The sequence below is a fragment of the Centruroides sculpturatus genome, unplaced genomic scaffold, assembly GCF_000671375.1.
Source record: "Centruroides sculpturatus isolate CEXI.00-Female unplaced genomic scaffold, Cexi_2.0 scaffold166, whole genome shotgun sequence".
NCBI lineage: Eukaryota > Metazoa > Arthropoda > Arachnida > Scorpiones > Buthidae > Centruroides > Centruroides sculpturatus.
In genome coordinates, this window is record NW_019384423.1 from 2,286 (window position 1) to 23,009 (window position 20,724).

The 20,724-nt window shown below is 28.9% G+C and overlaps 1 protein-coding gene and 1 non-coding gene across 2 annotated transcripts; both read left to right on the forward strand.

Moving 5' to 3' along the window:
• The first annotated feature begins 2,744 nt into the window (after window positions 1–2,744).
• On the forward strand, window positions 2,745–2,816 carry Trnac-gca. The gene has a single exon. It is a non-coding gene; the product is annotated as a tRNA-Cys (tRNA).
• A 3,712-nt stretch (window positions 2,817–6,528) lies between these two features.
• Window positions 6,529–19,100, forward strand: LOC111619469. The gene is made up of 2 exons (XM_023361196.1): window positions 6,529–6,748; window positions 17,364–19,100. The coding sequence occupies exon 2, from the start codon at window positions 17,404–17,406 to the stop codon at window positions 18,382–18,384; it is 981 nt and encodes a 326-aa protein (XP_023216964.1). The 5' UTR covers window positions 6,529–6,748; window positions 17,364–17,403; the 3' UTR covers window positions 18,385–19,100.
• Window positions 19,101–20,724: the final 1,624 nt, after the last annotated feature.

Sequence of the window (20,724 nt, forward strand, 5' to 3'; positions counted from 1 at the left end):
AAACGATACGAATGGACCCTAGACTATCACTGACGCGCGATTGACCGATTGCCCCTGGACGTCGGCTTCTTACAGAAACACAGCTTCCCTATCATCAAATGTCACGGCACGCCCCTGTCTAGTACTGAGGTTAGATAACCGAGCTGTCAAGATGGCATCCTACCACTCTGGTTGACCCAGAATCGAATCCAGACGGATCGAAAATTACCTAGGAATTTTTTGGGGGTGGTTCGTCCGGATATGTTGGGCTCCGTTCCTCACCACCTGGCCTTTCTGTTGTGGGCCTGACCAAACCAGTAATGGGTTTGCTAAACGAGGCCTTTTAATTAAGATCCCGTAGGGNAATATTTTGTACCAGGTATGTACCGGTACATCCACCACACATTTTATTTCACCGAGTAAGTTTTTATTATTTTATTTTTAATTGTAGCCCTTATATCGTGGCTAGCGATTCGGAGTGTAATTGTGATATTAAAATTGCATTTAGAGAAGTTTACGGTTTTTACTGGCTTACCGAATAAACGATACGAATGGACCCTAGAGGGCCTAGACCATCACTGATGCGCAATTGACTGATTTCCCGTGGATGTCGGCTTCTTACAGAAACACAGCTTCCCTATCATCAAATGTCACGGCACGCCACTGATTGACACAAGCACCTTTACAAACGAAATCCGTTTATTTTGATATAAGATGGGAGCTTAATCTTTCTTATTGTCGGGTATCACTCGAAGTTTGAGAATATTCCGCTGATTCCAGCGAATTCTTGAGGTGTAGACGGCGTCACTAGCAAGTCCGGTGGATAGAGGACGACGGAGGAAGACGACGGAGGTCAGATAGGAACGACAAAACTTCGACAAAGACGTTGGCACAGAGTACAGAGAGAGAAGTACTGTACATGGGTCACTTTGAAATGGTAAAAATGACAGAAATTTGTGCTTTGTCCTTGAAATTCGGGGTATTTAAAGGATTTCTGAATTCATTATTCCGACTGGTTCCGATTCCGTCTCGTCGTCTCCCGATTGGTTTCTTCCTTTGTCTCCAGGTGGAAATAAGATCGGATCGGGTCACGAGAAAGGTCAATCTTCAGTATTCAACTCGATACCGTTTCTCGACTCTCACCGGGAGATGTTGATGGAACTTCAAAACCTGCACTCGTATATTAGATCGTTATGGTTTTCGTCCTGACTTTTTGGAATTTTAACTACTACACGCGACGTTTTTTTTTGTAAACTTCCCAGTTTCTCGATTTGATTTAACTTCGATCATTTGTATACGAGCGTCAGAATCAAAGTTCGAATTCTCCAGATTGATATTGATCTACAAGAAATCCTCGTTACTTTGAACTGGGATGGTTCGAAATCATGTTAGTTCGTAACTGTACTTTTGTCCCAGCTGGTGGTATAGAGATTTAAATGTTAAAAAATTCGGCTACTTCGAAATTTGAAGTGAAAATTCTGTCCAAACTGTGATATGTGTAAGTCGTTCATTTAGATCACAGTGCCTCCATACTATAAAAAAACAATAGATCAAGAACAACTCCAACTGATCAATATGATTTTGCTTTTACAGTAACTCATTTTCGAGTGTCACGAACAGAAAAAAAAGAGTAGTTCCTGGATATATGGGTACAGGAATGCCCTTTTTTCTCTTATCTCATAACGTACGACTGGTTTACAGGATCGCTAGATTGGGCTACGAGTAGCAGATTAAGATATTTGTAGGGCTCTAGACTACTACATTTGGGCGACTTACTACTTTTTGGGCCACTTTAAAAATTAAAAATATCAAGCGATAAGGAGCCATACGGTACAATCGATCTGTGCAGCCCAATCGGATCTATTCTCTTACTGTGGATCGAAAATATTGAAAATATTCTGGGAATTATTAGTGGGATGTTGTCTCTTCTGATGATATCTATCTTGCATTCCTCTAGCCCGCGCTCTCTCTCTCTCTATTAACTGGACTCTTCTTTCTCTTTGTTCATCTGTCTCGTTCCTTCTTTATTTATTTCCCGTTGTCTCTATACGTTGTGCTGCTTCTAAATTCATTTTCTGTCAGTATTAATTGTTTATTAGTATTAATAAAGTTTGGAATATTTATTTGTCGAAACCGTGTCTTCTTCTTCTTAAAATAGAATGTTTATAGTCGCATGTGGGGCTGTGTGTGGCACTGTGGGAGTGAGATGTTTCACGTTGCGAGGCATGAGGGGAGGCCGTGAAGTCGGAAGGGAAGGAAAGGAGAGTGGGAAGACGTATATATTTCTGCTTGTATATATTTTTTATTGCCCTTTTCATTCAAATTCCGTGTAAACGCGCATTTACGGAGAGAATATTCAACCTATATGTACAGTACTGTACATAATTACAAGCAGAAAAATATACTTTCGAGGAAATATCAGATCAAGATATTACGAATAAACTAAAAAGATATTGCACAAATCGATCAGTTTACTGGAGAATAAAATCATTTACTACTTTTTGTATTTTCAATAAAATAAGATACAAGCAGAAATATATACAAATACCATTTTCTGTTCTTTTTGCAAGTATTTTTCCATCTTATCACAATTAACATTCTTCGTGACTTTTCGTAAATATGAAAGTTCAAAGTAGAAAACTTACACAAACGATGCTAATTTAATATTTCAAAAATTCGTTACGTATTCCGTAAAATGAATAAAATTAGCTTGTTCAATTTTGAATTTGAATGAAAAGAGTAGTAAAAAATTTTATCGAACAATTGGGGGTATAGCTCAGTGGTAGAGCATTCGACTGCAGATCGAGAGGTCCATGGTTCAAATCCGTGTGCCCCCTTCCCTGTTAAATTTTAAAAAGATTTTTATTTTTTAATGTACAGTATTTATACGCTATAACACCATATATGTATATATAAAATAATTATGTGGTTCTAGTAAGGCCTTTTTTATAAGGTAATGTCACCTAAGAGTACGAGTTTTCTCGAAGTTGAAAATATTGAAATGATTAGTGCTATACAAAACTTATGGGAGAACGTTTAAGTTTCTGTAAATTGTGTATACATAAAAAGAGCCTTGTGATTTTAATGGCTAAGAGAAATTTTCTACCTTTCTGAAATATTTTACCTTTTGAAATAATGAGTTCTCAGATCTTTAAAGTGGAAGTAATAGTTTTTGTTTGATGATAGAAAGTCGAGTTACTTTGTTAGTTAAGTTGTGAATGAATTTACAAGAGCATGCGTGAACGGTGCTCTAACTAATTGTTTTTCTGAATTAAGACAGATGCATTCAAGAGAACACATGTGCTCTCAGCGGTCCTGATAAATTATACTCTTTGATATCATTCAAAAAAATTTTAAATCTATGTTTATTTTATTTCTTCAGCTATAAAAATAAGATTTTAAAAGAAAAAGAGACAGAAAATTATTTTTTATCAACGAATATTTCGAAGAAGCTCAAAAAACTTGATAATAACTTGTACTTGATTGTCCCAAAATATCTAGTAACTTAATTGGAAAAGTTAGGGAAACTAGATTGCTGTAATGCACGTATTTTTTTTAAACGTAAAAGAAACAAATATAGTTTATCTGAATACTGCTTTTTTATTATCACACCAATTTTATTATCATAAAAACCAATGGACAAGTACAGTTATAACTTAGGAACCATTTTTGAAGGGTGCGTACTTTTAGATCTCGTACTCTTACTCTTATCTATCCTATATCTAAGAGTACGCACTTAGCAGAGGTTTCTTCATCCCTCAGCCTTTACAAAACATCTTTTTCTGACTTCATTATGTACATTATTTCATTAAAAACATTTCAAAGAATCGATAGAATCAAATCCAAAATTTTTATTCATTGTAGAGTATTAATTAATAAGGCAAAATCACAAAAGTGAGTACTTTTATGGAGCCTTACTCTACTCATCTTGCATTTGGCTAGGCCCACAATGGGGTGACCAATTGGTGAAAGACAGAGTCAGCATATCCGAGACAGACAAAATTTCTCTCCCGGATCAATCTCGGGTCCTCTAATGAATTACGCTGACAGCCTGCCCACCTCGACTATTCCGCCAGCTTTGACAACCACTAGTAATATTGATTCGTTGGCACATGGTATGCGAATTTGAATTGACGCTATGGGATCTTTTATCGTAATAGAAATTTGAAAGGGAATCACGAAGTATGAAACTTAGAAAGAGTTCATAAACGTCTTTCTTATCGAAACGGGGAAAAAAAGGTTTAAAAATACAGCATTTAAAGGGAAAAATAATTCTTTAAAATGGAAGAATCTTGAATACTTATATCCATGTGCATTAAAAAAACCAAAAAAAAAAAAAATCCACAAAAAATGTGACATTGCCGTATACTGTATATGGCTGTCTTCTACAGGTGGCATTGTGATTTCGATATCCGCTCTTCCCTTCTGTACCGCATGTGTGTATCTGCCTTTACACTGTGATGGCATGCAATACTGTAAATCAAGTGATCCCACCTAATTGTTATGGTAATGTCTCCCACTCTTTCTATAGAACATGGATAAGTTCTGGGATATACTCTGGTGGCGAATTTCGTTCAACAGTGCGTAATTCTAGTGTCCCATTAATGTTTTTTAGGATTCAAGTGTTGAGAGCAAACAATTCACGCTACTCAATTCATTTTCATCAAATGAATTAAGTAACGTGGTCAATCCATTCGATGAAAAGCCTCAAGTACTAGCGTACCCAATGCATCTATTCTGTACGTAAGGGCATTGTCGTTTATGAAAACGAATTCTTTGTCCATATCGTGGAAAATCGAACTTGGCATAGTAACGTTTTTACTATAGTATCCATCGGTTACAAGCACTTATAGCTCAATATATGGATTGACGGCTGGTGGCAGTCTACCGCTCTGGGGACCGGGAAGCGAAAAACTCCAGGAATTTTTCGGGGGTGATCCATTCAGATATATCGAGCTCCGTCTCTTATCACCCGATCACCGTTGTGGGCCTGACCAAATCAACTTGTGGACTTGCAAAAACGTCCCCTTGATGCGCTCGCAACAAAGAAAGAGTAAAAACAGATAAAAATCCATTACTAGATTTATAATTTGTTTGTTTAAAAGTAAAAATCTCGGGCGCTTTTCTCGTTATTTATTGCATCATTTCAGTCCTAATAGCAACTTTTGTAATACGATTTTTCTCTTCAAAGTTTTTTCTACGTATTAATAAGTGTTTCCTTTCTCTGTTGATTCTTTCTGTTTTCCTTTTGACTTTTTTAAATCCTTAAATGACATTTCGAATAATGATACTTTAATTATTTAATTCTGCTTTAGCATATTAATATTTCTATAATTTTTTTTTAACTAAACGATATTAAAGTATTTGTTTCAATCACCTTATATTTAAAACCATATAATAGTAATAATATAAGTAACATGACTAGCGATTCGATCAAATAATAAAATAAAATAATCCAGAATAAGGCAGTAATTTGTAATTTTCGAGCACTGTCCACGGAATTAAACTAAAGAAACAAAAATCAAAGAAAAATTATTCAAGTAACAATTTTGAATCCTGATAATTACAATCCTGACATTTGTCATTTTCTTTTCTTCTTTTTTTTTTTTAATACTTTCTTATTAATGTACAAAAGAATAAGTTTTCAAAAGAAAAATCAATATCGATATTTAGATCGATATCGATTGCTTACCTATAACCGAATATAGAATATTTATATCGTAACAAAGAAGATTGTTTTAATATCAAAAACTTTTTAAAATAATTCAATATCAGTTTCAGAAGGCACAATATTGTTTCGTTCTCATCCTATCGCATTCGCTGAGCAAAGCATTCAATATGAATATGTCACATTCAGGTACGTTTTTCTTCTATAAGTTATTTTAAATGGATTTTATCATCATTCTAAAAGTACCCTTTACTGGCTTACTAATTATTTTCTATACATATACATATATACTATACATAAACTATTTCATGTTTCATTACAATGAGCATAAAACAACTATCCTGTAATATATTCGATAACACAAATGCCAAATCTTTATTAGTCAAATTAATCCAAAATAAATAAATTAATGATCCAATTAACTTTATTCTGCGTGATATTAATTATTTATTAGCGTGTAGATACGTATGTTTGTGATATTTACATATTCACGCACATAGCCAAGTGCATGAGCGCATGCAAGCGTGTGTTTGAGTAAAATTTTATATTTCGTACTTAGTTTAAGTATTTATAAAAAAAACAATCAATTATATATCTTATCTCTTATTAGCTACAAAGAAGAAGCTACAGAAAATGGAATTACAGAAGATTTGTACCAGTATTAGGTATGGATAAATGCANTTTAACCTAATTTAAAACATAAATATTAATTAATAAAATAACATTAAAATGGTGATGTTAATTTTATAAAATAAACGATTAAAAATTGATATTGTAACCGTTTAAAAATGAAAATAAAATACACAATAGTATGATTTTTAGATAACAGATGGAGTGAGCAATTTCCATCCTTTGATTATCCTCCTCCATGTATCCTCAGCTTCATCTCGTTGTTATAGGTCTGCGACATGTTTCTTCTCTCTTAAATCTATTTTAGTTGTCTCATCAAGAAACAGGTCTCAGACTAAATTGAATCGCTTTCTACGATTTAATTTGGATTGTTGTAGTAAGATTGACATCAATACCAAGAAGATGATGTCAGAGAAATATCCGTTATTCGATAATAAAGTGGATGTGTTTCGAAAGAAGTACGTCTAGTTGGTAAGTATATTTTATTTTTAAAAAAAAATTACCATTTTCGTCGTAAATTATAATAAAATTATTTTAAAAAATGTACTTAAAATAAATTTTATTATATACATTTTAATCGGGTTTAATATTTTTATAACTTTATAGGTTAATTTTTAATATCTTATATTAAATTTACCTTAAACAGAAATTTTATTTTAATTATAGTCAGCTTATGAATAACATTTAATAAATCCTTCTGATAAATTTCTATTAATATTTTAATATATTCATGTTTTATTAAAATTAATTACAGTTTGACGAAAATAATATTATTAGCGGTTAAATAACAGCTTTATTAAATTATTTATTAAAAATTTTTATGTACCGAAAAATAAATTTTTATAAAACTTTCATCAGCGATATTAAAAATTCTTAATATAAAAGCTAAATTTACAATCATTCGGTAATGATAAAACTCTATTAAGGATAGTTTATATGCGGCCTTCGAGTTTTCTGAATAGAAAATATTTTTCATGAAAATCTCCAGAAATTTATATGCAAAATATCGTTTTTTTTTTTCTACTTATTTCTTAGAAAATAAACATTTTTTCCCCCTTAATATTAGATTGAAACTATATTTTAAAAGTTGAGGACTATTTTTTTAAATATATTTATTTAAATATTTTTAAAATAATAATGCATAATTAAATTTTACCGTTATGTATTTTACTAAACAAGTATCCTACTATTGTTTCTGATCACGAAAAATTCTTATATTAACGCTTTATTATATTAAAAAAAATAAGTTTATCAACAAAATTATTTATTATTATTTTTTTTATGAACTTTTATATTGAATACCCAGAAATATCCTAGTTTTATGACATTGCATGATTATTCGTGATTATATGTAACGCTCAATCGTGTTTTTCTTTCATTAAAATATCATTATGCAAATAAAGTTATCAGAATAAATCAATTAGAATTATATATATATATTTTTTTTAAATCCAATTCTTAAATTTAATGCCAATAAATTTCTAAACAACATAATTTAAAAGTAAACAAATATCTTTAAGAATTTGTTCGCTCGAATATTAAATCTTAAGTTTGTTTTCTTCTTTGATTGGAGAATTGATGCGTTTTGTGAGATTTCTATGCACTTTCTGTTTAATTAAAATATATTTTCATCAAAGTATATTGAATATTCCAAGAGATAACTCATTGACCACTGCTTTTATTGTCATCTATCGATTATTTTCTAGTCAATAAATATGGCAGGAAGAATTTATGGAGTTAATGTTCGTTCATCTATTTTATATACTCTGTAGTGTCAGTGTACATAACACCAACCCTTCAGTAGAACAGAAAAATAATAGGGTCCTACTTTCATAAATTTATACGAAAAAAAAAATTATTTCTCTTAATATAAAATACAAATAAAACTTCAAATATGTTATCTCGTTGTAATTATTATTTATAAACGTAACTTGATTTAATTATACTAATATTTAATCACTTTAATTAAGCTTTAATCTTAATTAAGATTTCACTAATTAAGCATCTCCATTATTTGATATGTGATGTATTTCTAATATAATCGAATAAATATAAATTACATATCGTAATTTATATAGAATTTAATGGAAATACCATAAATATTGTAGGAGTTGTCATATCAGAATTTTATGGAGGAAAAATAGCAAATCGTAAATCAAAATAAACTACATTGTAGATATTGTAAACATTTTTATATAAATCTAAAAAAATTTACCTGTTTCTAAAGAAATTTATATTTTAAATAATTGTAAAAAAAAATCATTTAATATCATTAGAATTCTTTTCTCTCAAAATCGATCGAAATTTTAAATGTCTTAATAAAATTTAATTGATAATTAAAGCAAAAGTTTTTAGAAAAATTAATTATTTTTTACAAAAAAAATATATAAAATAAATGTATCCATTTGTTTTACTGATTTTAGTTCTTGTTAATTATCGAATTTGTCGTATTATTAATTTATAATTATGAAAAAATGAAAAATATTAATTGTTAACTTATTAGTTTTAATATGAAACATTAATTTAGTATAAACATTTGTCTTTAAAAAAGTTAAATCATCACAAACTGTTGTTATTATAGTGATATCGGCTGATCCTCTTAGGAATATTGATTTTAGATTTGCTTTTTTTTTCTATTAAAATAATATTATAGCAAAAAAAAAATTAATAAATAATTTATTTATTTATTTGCATAGTTTAACATCTATAAATTAAAAAGTCATCAATCATTATAATTGTGAAGCATAAAGACCATCTTGTGCTCAATTGCTCTAACGACACTAAGTTGTTACTAAAATTAGTTTTAGAATTTATGTAATTTAATTGGCAGAATAAAAAGAAACTCGAATAACCCATTTGAAATTAATTTCGTTTAAAAAGGAAAAATACGATTGGTTATTTACAGAATTGTTTGTGATGTAATTCAATGTTTCATCAATCAACACGTGGTATTTATAAAGAGGAACAATTTAAGAAACACCTTATCTCATTTTAACTTACAAGAATGGAATAAATTTTAATTTAAAATATTTTATAAGGAAACATTATGTTAATGTTTAGGTCTCTTTTTTTTTAAATCATACAAGAGAAAACAAATTATATATTATTTTAAATTATTATTATTATTATGGGCGCATTCATTTAACTCAATTTTAACGTTTAAAAAAAATTATAATTAAATCAAAACTACCTACTAATTTATATAATTTGCTGTTGATCTGAACAATTTTAAAGTAAATTCTACACACGTATATAAGTGTAAGACAGAAATTTCTTTTCTTACTTATTAAACCTGGTTGTTCAGGATGCTATATATTCATATCGAATTGGAACTGTACTAGCTCATGTTACACTCTATCCTTCTTAGAAAATGTTATTTTTATAAGATTTTTCTTATTTTTATAGCATAAAAAAAGTTTAGATAAGCTAAACCCGAAATAAGTTTGTTTCTTCAAAATTAAATTTATTTTTATCCGTTTATACGCTATGCAATTGATCTATATCTTTCTCTCATCTCTATTCAGAATCGTTTACAATCCTGTTAACATTATTAAGTATATCATTAAAATTTCTTAATCTATAACCTTTCCACGCCATTTTTAACGGTCATTTCAAATGTTCTGTTAGAAATCATTACTTAGTGAATATCCTATAACTTTTGGATATAATATTGATATATATAAACTGTTATCTTAATACAAATGCAGCAAGCTTACAAAACTCTAAATTAGATCTTTTATGGGTTTTCAGTATAGAATGGGTTACATCATCATTCCAACTCCATCCATTATAATGGATCTGACTCAAAATGATGCTGCAATATGGATGATATTAGGAGAAAATATCTGATTGGTAATATCTATTAAAAATCACAGAGAAATTCAAACTCAAATACTGTATATTAGATTTTCAGGAAATTATTGAAATTAACAAAAGAAAACATTATGTTTTTCTTAGTTATCAAAAATGGCATTATTCAATTTTTAAAATAACAAAAGAAACGTGGAGGTAAAGCCATTAACATTTATCACTCCCGAGTCTTCAAGTTTGTTATTTAAATATTGAAATTTCAGAAATCGGAAAATTAATTTCTGGAAATTTGACACGAAATCACTCTGAAATCTATACAGGGTACAGTACATGCCAACCTCATGAAAAAATATAGGACATTTATTTCAAAATTATAGGGCACATTACTCAAAATTACATGAATTTATAGGCAGTACTACATGATATTCTATAATTTTATTCTTTGAAACTGCATTATGCTTATTAGTAATATTTTGCATGTGTTACTCTTTTTGAAAATGCAATGTTTTCATTGTAAGTTTATTACTATTTATTAGTCCAAAAAACATTAACTTTGTAAAAAAAATAATTTGTTTTTTGTTTTACTCCTACTTAAGCCTATTGTAAATTTATTAAATTTTTATTTTTGGAATGATCAGTCTTCACTCCAACAGACAAATATCTATTTTTTGTCCAGAAATTTGTCTGCGCCTTCTCCACGTTTCATTACTTGAAACTCAAATCTAAAACCTTTTTATATTTTTCACAAAATCGGTAATTCTGACATTCACATTATTTTATTGCGTACTGACATTATTAACAATTTTATTTACAGTTTGCAAAGGAACAAGCTGTAGGGATATTCTACCCTCTGTAGCTTGTCACGCTTTCATATTTTGAGTTTCACATCCCTTCTGGAAATGTTCATTTGCTTTCTTTATAAGTTTTTCTGGCATTGTAACTTTTCTCGAAGATCATCTCGTTCCTTCAGCAGTTTATTTTCTGCTTTTCTGGCTTCCGCCTTCCTTTTGTGCATTTCTTTTCTATTTCCTTCTTTTGTTCAAGTTTTTTCTTCATTCTCATTACTTTCGTACATTAATTGCATGCATCTCTAGTAGCTTTTAACAAAAGTGGAGATTGGGACGTTGAACAAATTCTAGTTCATCTGTACTACATTGTTGATAGTATGTAGCCCATTGATTGTTTCGATCTTCAGATTATTTTTTTAAATACATCATTATTAAAAGAGAAACGCCTTTCAACATCTCCCAGTCCATGGCAAATTGTTAATGCTGTTTTCACAAGCTTTTCTAGCTTGGATCAGTTATCTTTTTAAGTACTCTGACGAATAGACAAACTCTCTGGAGCTTCACAAAGTGTTTCTCATTTTCATTCACACCTCCTTCCAAGATGTGATTTTCTTTTTAATACTGTTATCAGCAATCTAACATTTTCATTCAGAAACAATAATATCATTTATTTCTTGAAATCATCTGTGGCAACTTTTTTGCGGGGTTTTGTAAGAGGAATATTTTCTGTTCATACTAATAAATAGAGACACTGAAGTGTTTGCACCAATATATTGTTGAGAGGTAAACGTTGTATATTATATAAAGACACAAAATATTAGTATAAAATGCCAAAGCTGAAAGAGTCTGCTTCCTTTGCTGATCTCATTTAGACACCCACCAAGTAACTACTTTTTGGAACCATTCAACGGAAATAAGAGTATGCTTAATTACTACGGTAGATAAAATTGCAATTAAAAATAAAATATTCAAGAAAATCTAATTTGTAAAAACATGTTATGATAACTAAAATGGATTATAAAACAATTATACTTTTAGGAATGCTACAGTTTGCCTCCATAAAGACTATTCAGAAACACTGTAGCGGTAGCTCTCTGTTGTTACTAGCAGAGTACTTGAAGCTGGAAGTGGCTTCACTGTAGAACAAACTGCAACATTGTGAGGGAAAGAAAGTTTGTTTTTCTTTTGAAATCGACGTTAGAAAAGAGAAGGCAAAGATAAAGAATAACATAAAAACAATGAAGAAAACATTCGGTTAGGTTTAAGATTTGGATTTGAGATTTAACATTAAAAAAAATAATAATAATCTCTCATGATGTATAAATGTTTTTGCCCGAAATCCTACAGAAGCCAATACTCTACGTTAAAAGTTTAGTTTTGATAAGTTGTGATCTCTATAAGCAGCCCTTTTCATCATTCTTCTGTTTTAACAAATGAAAATAAAGAGATAAATTTAAATACACAGTAAACATATAGGCCTACAGGGTGTTTTATTTAACTTGAGACCGTGAAATATCTCAAGAAATATGCATCAAACGAAAAAAAATGTTTGATACAAACCCTCAGTATTTTAAAGAAGGCAGTTCAATCCCACAAAATTTAGTCCCTCCGGCCGCCCCCTGGGGTGGGGCGAGGCACAACTTTGTAAATTCAAATGGAAACTCCCATTTTTCATAGCAGATTCTTATTCTACGTCAAAAATTATGTAAGGTTTATCTGAAACATTTTTCGAATCGATTAGTTAAGTTTTTACCACGTTTTATTGCATAATGATTCTTGACAGGAAGAAAAATAACTTCTTATGGTCAAAGATGGTTTTTGAATCATCGTAGATGGTGCTGCAATCGGCCACCCCGAATGTGAGAGGCATTCATTTTTATTTACTATGTACTGTCAAGTACATTCCTGGCCCCGCATGGAGCATTACCAGATTGTGAGAGGCAAGGGGACACTTTCCTTCAAAAGTAGAATCGTTCTGCTGTAAAACACGTGGGTTCCCCGTGAAGAATAAAGAAGCTCATAACTTTCGCTGATTGCAACGTCATCTACAATGATTCAAAAACCGTGTTCAACCAGCAGAGTTACTTTCCTTCCAGTCAAGAATCATTATACAAAACGTGGATTTTCCCTTAGCTAATTTTTATCGATTCCTCGTCATTTACCACGATTCGAAAACATGTTTCAGACAAACCTTACATAATTTTTGACGTAGAACGAGTTCACATTTGAATTTATAGTTTCCCACGTCCTACTACCCAGGAAGTTGCGGGAGGGAATAAATTTTGCGGGGGTTGAACTGCCCCCTCCAAAATACTAAGGGTTTCTATCAAACATTTTTTCGTACGATTTGTATTTCTCGAGATATTTCAGTCTCAAGTTAAATGAAATACCCTGTAGTTCTGCTATTTGGTGCATTTTATTTGGGTTGCAAGTATTGTGTGGTGTCAGTTAAATAAAAGAAATTTAAAACGTTTTCCTCATTAATTAAAATTTATTTCCTATTGTTAATTTTAAAGCTTTTCTAATGCACACAGAAATGAGTAAGCGCGTACTTACGCGAAGCTTTCGAGTTAACCAAAAACCTTAATAAATAAAAAGCAAAATGCTTCGTCAAAGTACAAGTTTAAGCAACGAGCTTAAGTTTCTTTTACGCTCAAAATGGCGACTTCCTGCTTTTCTTGATTCCAGGGGCTACCGCTCCAGTCTTATATCTCCGTGGTGAAGAGCTTGCATGGGGTCCGGAGGTAGGCCGGGTCCCTTTTGCGATTTTTTTTGGAAGAAATTAAATATGTAAAACGCTTCTTTATTAATTAATAAAAAGCGGTCTTAAAGATTTTATTTTCTGTTAGTAAAAATAACATTAATTTCATAAGGATAGGAACCACTATGGGCTCCTAACTCTATGTTTTCTCCAGGTCTGGGGGAAAATCCCTAGCGCTTTCATCATCTCTCTAGAAGCAAAATTATCACGAAAGCAGATATCACATCTTTATAGGACAAACATTAAAATTTATACGAAATATAAAACATTATATTACACACTTCAAAAATATAGGGTAGGTACACACACTGTTTATATTTTCTATATTATAAGCATTATGAAAAATTTTAGGAGACAATTCCTTTCCAGATATTTAATCAAACACATACAAACATTTTCCTTGACTCTAGATCAGTGTTGTCCAACCGAAATTGTTTACTGGGCCAAAACCAAAAATAAAAATACACAGTGGGCCGCACATATTTATTTACAACAAAACATACAATTATACAGTATTTTGTATGTATTTTAATTAATGTGAAACTTGCTTTTCAATTTTTTCACTTAATTTTTTAATGTCAAGAGGTATTTTTGATGTTGTACAACATAATTGGTTTTTTTTTAAATTTTTATCGGTCAGTCTATTACGACTTTTACATTTAAATACATACATAGGCCTACACAGTATGTACTGTACTGTACCTACATACATATGTAATACATTTGAAGCTTTGTTAAAAAATATTTAATACTGTTTTAATTTCTAATTGTACAGTCGACCCCCCTTTAACACCGGATTAAACGGATTATTCCGTTTTATATGAATTCCATGTTGTACGAGTCATTTAGATTTTACAAATACGTGAGCCGTTTACAGCCCGGCACACGTATTTGTAAAATGTAAGTGACTCGTACAACATGGAATTCATATAAAACGGAATAATCAACAGTGTTATGGGGGGGTCGACTGTACGTGATAAGGTGTTATACATCATATTAAGGTATTTAACTATACATGTGATATTTCATTGAAATAAAAATCTATACAAGATAATTATTATTTTAAAAGGGCCACACAAAAACATCGCATAGGCCGCTGGTTGGACATCGCTGCTCTAGATAACAAACAAATTATCGAACATTATATTTTTTCATCTTTTAACTTATTACTACAAACTTAAACCATTGTACTGTACTGGGGTCATTAACAACGATTACCGGAAGAATGAATGTGCTTATTAGCTTATGAGACGACTTCGCTAGCAGAAATTTCATTGTCTGTTTAATAAATATAAAGCAAAAATAATGAGTTAGGTGTTTTTTTGTATTATTCCGCTATAATGCAATTCTTAACAAAAATTTCAAAATTTTTTTAAAAGTTAACCGATAAAGAAATTTTTAATTAATTTCAATTTTTAAATTAAATGAGGACTTAAAGATTGTAACTTAAAATATAACGGAAAGTAGGATTTAAACACCAGGAATTATGATTTGTAATATTAATTATTTTTAAAATATTTTCTCCCTTTGGGCACTGTAGGCCTTTTTCATGCCATTCGCCAAGTCCACAGTGGAGTTATTGAATGGTGACGATTTTTTAGTTTAGTTTGATGAGATAAAGCAGCAATAACACTTGGGCGATCTGCTAAGGGGGTGCTTCCCAGGAGGACTTTCTATGGGAAGCTGCCCCATTTATGTTTATATATAAAAAAAGATTCTTAAAGATTGCGTCGTAACGAAGTTAAATACAATGTTACTCACCCTTAAACGTTACTTCTTTTAGTTTGAAATGTAATTAATTAAGTAAAAAGTTGGAAAAATACATTAGCACAATGAAGTCTCTGCTTGAAAAACGATATAATGAATATTTTCTATCAATAGTTAATCAATCTAGAAAACAGTTTCGTTACGAACATTTGAAAATATAACATCATAATCATTATTTTCGGCCTAATTTTGTCACAATGTTGAAACCTACAGCTGCCATACGGCAAATAATGTCCTCAAAATTCACGTCAATAAACACGTGGTTAAATTATCTAACAATTCTACGTGTGTGTTGATTTTTCTTAAACTAAGTTTTCAAAATATATTTTAAATTCAAAACTAAAATAATAATAACTGTTATTATAAGGGGATGCCAATAAATTACGTCCATATTTTTGTTGAAATTTTTACTCCTCCTTCCCTCTTCGGACGTCCATTGAAGTTCAACCCCTCCTTTCCCCCTTGTCTGCCTTTGTCCAACTTGTCATAACACCTCCCCCTTCCAGTATGGAAGTCTGTTATGGATAGCCCTGTCATGAACGTTCGCAATTAGAAAATGTTTAGTCATAAAAACGTTAATTTAAAACATTCTGTTAAATATTTATATTCAATCAAATGAAAGTAAACAGTATGAAATTACTTTAGACGAAATTTCTTTATCTGTTTTCCATTTAATTTTTAAAAATGAAAGATAATCAATAGAAAAATACTGTGCCAAATTTCTCTTTATTAAAAAGTCATTAAAATAGTTATCCATTTCAAATTTATATTACTAATCACCAAACAATATTTTATATTTATAATTTTATTTAAATTTTTTATATTTGAAATTAGTATTAATTATCTTCTGCATGATATTACCTAATTTCTGAATTTAGCTGAGAGATTTTTAAAGAATTTCTTCTTTATATTAAGGTTGTTTGCTTCATATATAATTTATTTAATAAACTTACATTCTAAAAATATTTAGTTTTTTCATCCTTCACAAATGAACTTTCTCAAATTACTCCTAACTCCACTAATTTACTCTACATTCCTGGATATGAACAATAATTTTCTACATATTTCTAAATTGTTAGTTTTAAAATTCATAAAGTAATTTAACCAAATAGAAAATTATAGGCTGGTAATGAAATACCTGCACAAAACTTTTAATATTGCCTCATTTTTTTCAAAAATCTCAACAGTTTGTTAAAAAAATCCTAATTAGTAATATAATTTATAAGAACAATACTTGCTCGTTTTTAGTGAATATGAAATGAGAGAAATATTAAGCAAGTAAATATTTTCCATTTATTTATATAATGTGACAAATACAAAATCTCCAAAAATAATGGAATAATAAATATGACATTAATGTATAATCCAAACTTACAAAATTGTATAAAACACTTTTGTTATTATATTATTTATCAATGAAACTGATATTACTGATTACAATATGATTATTTTGATGTTAAAATTGTCAGATTTTCAGCTTACAAGATTACATGTCTGTAATTGATAGTACTTTAATATTGGAATGAAATTATCAATATGTTTTTATTTCTTAATATTGAAATTAAATTAAATGAGTTAAATAAAATATGTAGAAAATATAATTTTAATTATAGTAATTAATAGAACACATTATTTTGATGCAGTAAAATCAATGTATTCAAAACTTTGTGAAATTAATATAATAAATATAAATACAACTTTTTTACAAAGAAAAATTCTTTGTTTCAGTCATTTTTTCGTTGTTCACACCATCAACAATGAAAAAATGACTGAAACAAAGAATTTTTCTTTGTAAAAAAGTTGTATTTATATTTATTATTTTAATATTAAATAATCGTTGGCAATGTAAAATTATTACTTTTTATTTATGAAATTGTTCTTGCAGTCCATTTCACAATATTAAAATAAAATCAAAATTACCAACTCTTTTAGATTTCTCATTCTTATTTTATTTTTTCAGATAACAATTTGAGCCATTATGGTAAAAAATAATTGAGGGGATGATTGGTGAACAAGATATAACCTGTGATTCACTGAAGGTATCTTGCATAGTAAGGTCTCCGAGCCACGAGTCGTTTGCTACAGATTTGTCACTGATGTCTTTATCAAGTTTGGGCTCAGATTTAGGTTTAGTCAAGGAAAAGAGTATAAGAAATGGTGGAGAAGGAGAAAACTTGAGAAGAAGTCCCAGAATGATGGAAGGAGGAATAGGAGGATGGGCTTCAACTAAAGGAAGTAAAATTTTTAAGGGAAACTTCCTTCAGGTACCATCAGAATATGGAGATAAAAACTGGCATAAGGGACATGAGACATTATTTGAAGAAGAATCAGAAGTAATTAAAAATTGTGGTGCTTTATCATCTGTCCTTGGATTAATGAAGAGTTTTAGTACTAGTGATATTGTAAACTGTTCTTTAAATGAGAGTGAAAATCTTAGACTGACTGTATCAGAAATAGCTCTGTGTAGTTGGAGTAGATATCAATTACCACATGGAAAATTAGAATATGCATCTAGATCTTGTTCTACATGGGTTGCTGTTGGAGACATGAATTCAATTTCCCAATTACCTTCTCCACAAACCCAACCTGGTTCCATAGGAGAATCACCAGCTATCACAGCAGCTGAATTAATCAGGTCAGTTAATAAAAAAGTCCGTCAATTGTATATAAAAAGAAGAGTTCTTTCTACATACAAAGCTCTAGAAAGACTCACTCAAAGCCAATTGAGTTTGGATTCAGCCTCACATCCGACACTTCCAAATGTTCCTCAGGTACAGATTTCCACTGAATTAGACACTAGCATCCGCAACGAAGTTGATATTGCATCAATTGGATTCAAAGGCAATGCTAAAACTTTAACATTGACTGTAAAGGATATAGAAAGACAAAGAGGAAAACCACTTTCCAAATATCAAAGAAATATGATGATTTTTAATTGGTTACAGAGTTTGGATGAAAATGCATTTGACAAATTGTCATAAATTTATTACAATACAAAGGAAAACAATTTACAATTTGATATTGTAATGTAATGATAGCTATAATTAATAACTCTCCAGATTTTATCTAACATCTTTATTCATAAAGTGAGAATGTGACATTTCAATAATACATATTTATAGAAACTATAATATCATTGTAATGTTTTCATAAATATAAATTTATAGTTGAATTACTTAAGCAGTAATCTGCAGAATATATGAATTGGCAGTGACCAATAAAATGTCCAAATTTTAAATTGGACTTATTCATATATCATATTCAATTTGATACATAATTAATGGTGGATTTTAAGAGATTGACTGAATATAATTATCTAAGGTTATTGTTTAAGTATGTCATGTATCTAAGAATATTGTTTAAGTAATCAGACTATAAAGTAAGTATTTGAAATGATTAAAGTCAATTGTTGATTATTCAAGGCTAGAGTTATGTCAAAGTATATCGATTATCCCAAATTTCCAATTCAAATCATCAAAAGTACCAAATACAAACATGCTCAAAATACATGAATCAGATATATTAAATAATTAAGTAAATTATTTTCTGATAATGTAAATCACTACTGCTTTCACCAAGCATTTAATATAGAAAAAATTATATTTAAGTCCATGAATCCATAAAATGCCCATAACTGATAAGGAGTTAGTTCAATCATAATTATACATTAAACATTTATTATAAAACAATATTTTAATAAAATTTTGAATTTAAAAAAATTTTAAACTAGTATTAATAAAGCAAAATTTATAAAAAATGAAATTCAGTTTTTATGAAAAGTTTTATTAATAAATTATAAAAAATTAATTACATCAGAAAATTAAGTTTTGTTTGTTAAATTTTTATGACTATAAACAAAAATCCTTTTTTAGAATTGTATTGGTTTTTTATCATGATTTAGGCAAGTCTGTAATCAGTTTTCTAAGAGTTCTTTATAAAAAGTATTAAAATTTTAATAAAATAAATATTTTAATCAAAGTTATTGCAAAATTGTTTTATTATTTTCAGTAAATGAATTTAATATTGAAGAAAAATGATGTTTAGTGCAAGAGTAATCAATTTAATAGAATTTTGTAGTTTTGGGAATTAGTTCATTTTTATACATTTTGGTACAAACAGGATTTTAAGAAGTTAGATATTACTTTTAGAAGTCACGTGCTCATAATATCAAGTTATAAGCACATATTTTACATCAATGAATGAAATCATTCATTCATGTAAAATTAGAATGAATACTGAAGAGGCAATACTCACAAAAATATATCAATAATAATTTATATATTTAAGTTAAACCATTTTAACATCAATTGTAAAAATTTTTAATTAAAATCTGTAATGACAGATTTGATAAATTTTTCTTATATAATTTTAGTTTTTAAACATTATTTTTAATTCTTAGGAAAAATTTAGTCTTTCATTGTAAACTGAATCACAATATCATCAATTTATTCATATTATTTCCAGAGAAAAATAAGTTTTGCTATACAAAATCATTTGCAATTAGTTACATGATAGCAATATTGTCATAAAAAATTACTTATTGAAGATTTCCTGCTAATATGTTTTTGCATTATTTATGTAAAAAAAAAACTTCATCAGATACAACAAAGTATCTGATCATTTGTAAACAAAATTCATTTACAGAACATTTTCAAAAATATTATTATTTTCTGAAGTAAATAAAATGAAATTTGTAAATTTTCTATTTAAGAACTCTCTCTGAAGTTAATTAAACTTCAGAGAGAGTTCTTAAATAGAAAATTTGTTGTATCTGATAGAAGTTTTTATGTTAATAACAAAAAAATTATAAAAAAATCATTTCAGTTTGTGGTGAATAATTTTATTTTAAAGATATTACTGAAATAAAAATAACTGATTATTTTTTATATTATGTTAATATTTATCAATAAAATATTGTAAAATTAAAAGAAAATCAAAACTGTATTAATTTTTTAAATATCTAGACTTTATAAAGAAAGAAAAAAAAACATTTTGAATTCCCAAAACATGTCTAATGATTCCAAAATGAACATTTTAATTAATAAATGCTAATTTGCTGTTGAATATTTAAATTGTAAGAATTTATTTTCATTAATAATTTAAATATTGCTTAGTTTAAAATTTATTTATTGAAAAACTTTTATCAGAGTTTGATACTTCCATACTTTTTAGGTAATTTTAATTCTACATTTTTTATTGTTGTAAGAAATATAAATTTATTAAATTCAAATTTAAATCTATATGAAATTTATGAATTGTTTTAGAAAAATTTTAATATTGAAGAAATTTGTATTTCATTTAAATATTTAATTTTAATATGT